Raw genomic sequence first — 4,011 nt, forward strand, 5'->3', positions numbered from 1 at the left:
ACCAGCAGAGGGCGCCCTCCTGTAAATCGTGTATCTTCCTCTTTGTTGTCATCCTCACTGTGTGTTTGCCAGCCGCTGAGAGACAGAGGCCTCAGGGCTGAAATGTAGCTTTTGTTTGAGCGGTGATTTGCGTCCCATCTCCAAGACAATGCCGGAGATGAACAAGCAGATGAACTCGGAGATCCCTCAAGGCCTCGTGTCGGGTACGAGAGGTGCTGAGGCTGGAGTCACAGAGACGGAGCGCATCCATGATGAGGACTAAATAACTGCTCGGCCTGTCAATGAATATGTTGTTGAGGACGTGAACATTTTAAAGGTGAATAAATATATATATATTCATTTCTAAGCAGAATATACGTATTTTCTTTATTGCACGATTGTGGAATAAAAGCTACCGCTTAATTGAAAAGTATTAGCCTTAGTTTCTGTTTCGAACTCGTTATTGTCCGGAGAATGTGTCCTATATAATGTATTTATTTTTAATAATTTGTCATTGTGAACTTTGTAACTTTGGGAATGACACCTGTTACAAGAACAATGCATGTTTTATTGGCTGTTCGATAAGACCATACCAGTATCCCGAAATTTGAATAGCCTGATATGGGCCCTGCTAATATTGACAGAGTGCTCGTGGAGTTCATGGGCTGACAACATTGTTGGAATTTAGAAAGAGAGCTGTGGGCTGTTGCCACAGTAACATTTGCTCTATTTGTGACACGTCCTGATGTGAGCCAGACTTGAGCGTTTCTCAACTGTTCATGTGAAATCCTCAAAAGACACTTGAGGGGTTTTAGTGGCTATTCTACAGCAGAATCACAGGCAAGACATATTTACTTCTTTTAACAGCGTTGTGCTGTTTCATGTAAGTACTTCTCATAATGCATGCACTCAGAGATGGGCAGTATTTAGATTCAATGTATTTTAAATACGTATTTTATTACTTTTGAGGATTTTGTCATTCGTATTTTCCTTAACAAAAAACAGTCAAATTTATAGTGACTTTTGTATTTTAAAATACGCATTCCAATATTTCATTTTATTCTTACGTGCAATAACTTTCATCACCAGGCAGGTGTGGCACCACTGTTCAGAAATCGCTGAAAATGTTTAAGAAGACAATATTTAAGTATACCTTTCATGCTTTTCCACCAATGATCAATTTAAATAAATTCCATGTATAGCATATGCATTTATATGCCTCCGTAAAAACATATATGCTTAACTAAAGACTGACTTAAACTACGCAATTACAACAATTGCATTGGTCAATAGATATCATTTCAAGCAAAACACCAATTTACACGTTTTTGATGTGCTTAAAAAACAAATAGACATTCGTTGCTCGATTTCAACTGATTCTACGTGCATACCTGACTGTTAGCTTTTTGTCTGAGAGAAGATGTAGATGTACAACTGGAATTGGTCTATAAAACATACCATTCAATTTCAAACGCTGCCTAACGTCGAGCACCTATTACATGATGTGCCGGGGGACTGCCCCACTTGTTTAAAAAGTGACTGGTCAAATGCCAGGTCGCCCCTGTTGCTCCGGCTCCTGTCACCAGGCTTTATAGGACTACCAATACGGACCGGTTGATGGACTGCTATTTAGTTCAGAAAACATTTCTCTTTTTCCTCTATGTGTATCGAACTCTACCGTTACTCTCGCACTTCAAATGATTGCTTGTAATTGTACAAAGCTTTATTTAAATACATTTGATGAGTAAGTATTTGTCCCTAAATACTTTTCGACGCATTTGTGCCCATCTCTGCATGCACTGGTCCTTTTAACAATTTAATATATTATATTTATTTGACATCTGATTATAATTTATTAGATTCGCAGAATAAAGATGTCGCCGTTGGTGTTGGGAGTCGGAGTGTGTTTAGCTGGGTGGATTGCTCTGTATGCTTTGCTGTGTTACACAAATGGCTCTTGTGGCTACGAATGGAACTGTCGACTTGTTACACTACTCCATGGCATTCTTGCTGTCTGTGTAACAGCTTACATCGGATACATAGATGGACCGTGGCCTTTCACATACCCAGGTAAGATTCTTCATAATGTGTTATTATGAATAATGTGTAGCACGGATAGCATGTCAAAAATAATAGTTTAATTGGATGAAAGATGCTAATGTTTGCCACATACCACATACTTTCATTTGCAGGTACAAATAACACACCTCTGCAGATTACTGCTATGGTGATAAGTCTGGGCTACTTTATCTTTGACATGGCGTGGTGCGTTTACTACCGCACCGAGGGGCTGGTGATGCTCGCCCACCACACGATGAGCATCCTGGGTATTCTGCTGACCCTCTGGCTGGGGGAGTCAGGTATCGAGGGTTGCGCCGTGCTGTTCGGCAGCGAGATCACAAACCCCCTCCTCCAGACTCGCTGGTTCTTGAAACATTCCGGCCGTTACGACAGCTTCTTTGGAGATCTTGTGGATGTTCTCTTTGTGCTGTTGTTCGTGATTATGCGGATTTTCGTCGGCGGCACTATGCTTTACTGCGAGCTCATCTCACCGAGACCCAAGTTTATTATTAAATGTGGTGGTGTAGCCATGTACGTACTATCATGGGTCTTCATGGCTGACATTGCCCGTTTCGCATATCGGAAATCCCAGGTCAAAAACCAGCGTTGGATGAATCGCCACAGGATGACAGATGTCAATGGGCAAGATATGAAGCGAGATTGAAAGATTTCTCAGATACAACAAGCTTCTTGGCCTTTCATTTTTAATATTGAAGAGAAGAATTTGATTCAGAAAAGGCGTACCAGCTAATATAGCTCTGCAGCTAATTGATGTTTACATATTTTTTATAAAGTTCATTGATCTTTGTTATACTCTTTCAGTATACACATCGGGAACAGCCGTGCCCTTAAACCATTTTTTTTAAAGATTGTGATATTTGCCATTATGATTAACTCAAATCTAATCTAATTTGATATTTTTGTACTCATAAGGAATTAACTGTTTTAACTGCCCATTTATGGAAATGATATTTTTCTAATTAGGAACATTAATTGTCATAAATGAATTTTAAATTTTTTGTACTCTTATATTCTTTTTCATTCAACTTTTACCATAAATGTGCCCTACTCACTACTTTTATGAAACACTGTTAAATGTTCCTGGCAGAATACTAAAGGATTACTGTAAGATAAGTGTCTTGAATGAAGAATTGAATGTTTGAAATATACCCACATTTCATTGTAATGATGACATTCTGAGTTATTTATCAGTTAACCATATATCAAGGTGAGCTGACCACACCAGTTGATAAATCCAATAAAGATTATTACTATAAATCTTTTTGTTGTTGATGTGTTTTTTGATGGTTTATTTTCCAGTCATTGTCAAACATGACAATGTAACATCCAAAATTTTGCATATTGTGTTGGAGAATTGTTATTATGACAGCATTTTAACTGGAAACATATGAATATGTAGCCACATAATTTACAAATGTGTTACAAATATTAAAAACTTTACGAAAATGAACCATGGTTTTATTGTAGTATATTATATAAATATATCTCTTATTAGTTTTCTGACCTGACGTCGCTCTGCATGTGCGGTTTTCTCAGTTGTGACAGAGCATCGGTGACCCTTCAATCATCAATGTCTCAAACAGCCCTTAAAGACCAGCAGCAGAGTAAAGCAAAAGCCATTTCCAAGTTCAGCATGTATAGTGACTTTACCTCTACTGTTCAGCAAATCAAGCAACATCAGTAGTCACTTGAAAAATTACAGGAAATAATTGAACTGTTTTCCCTTAGAAAATGTATGAATGAAATGAATCACATTTATTTATATTTAGCCAATTAGAAAATTGGCCTTTTTTCACAATCCAGACTTCTAAATTGTGCGTTCAGACTGCCAGTAACTGTGTCGCTAATCCCTTCCTACGGCATTCCTAGCTTTGGTTTTCAATTATAAACGAACCCTGCAGTAACTGACGAGAGACGGATGATGTGAGCTCCACTGCTTTGCTTCTACTG

General features: G+C 38.2%; 1 protein-coding gene across 2 annotated transcripts; it reads left to right on the forward strand.

Moving 5' to 3' along the window:
* Positions 1–3,503, forward strand: tlcd5a (TLC domain containing 5a). Of its 2 annotated transcripts, none has more exons than XM_079481785.1 (3): positions 1–316; positions 1,839–2,049; positions 2,172–3,503. In XM_079481785.1, exons 2-3 carry the CDS (start codon positions 1,854–1,856, stop codon positions 2,702–2,704), a joined length of 729 nt encoding a protein of 242 aa, XP_079337911.1. In that variant the 5' UTR covers positions 1–316; positions 1,839–1,853; the 3' UTR covers positions 2,705–3,503. The 2 variants fall into 2 exon arrangements, with proteins under 2 accessions (XP_079337911.1, XP_079337912.1); XM_079481786.1 differs by lacking the exon at positions 1–316 and adding an exon at positions 640–862.
* The last annotated feature ends 508 nt before the right edge of the window (positions 3,504–4,011 follow it).

Source organism: Barbatula barbatula, assembly GCF_947034865.1.
Source record: "Barbatula barbatula genome assembly, chromosome: 19".
Lineage (NCBI taxonomy): Eukaryota > Metazoa > Chordata > Actinopteri > Cypriniformes > Nemacheilidae > Barbatula > Barbatula barbatula.

What these genes read in the sequence shown, in the direction of transcription:
- tlcd5a (XM_079481785.1), top strand. Translation starts at nt 1,854, where the DNA reads ATGTCGCCGTTGGTGTTGGGAGTCGGAGTGTGTTTAGCTGGGTGGATT. An exon ending in GTGGCCTTTCACATACCCAG is followed by an intron (nt 2,050 to 2,171) that starts GTAAGATTCTTC and finishes TTTCATTTGCAG; the next exon opens with GTACAAATAACACACCTCTG.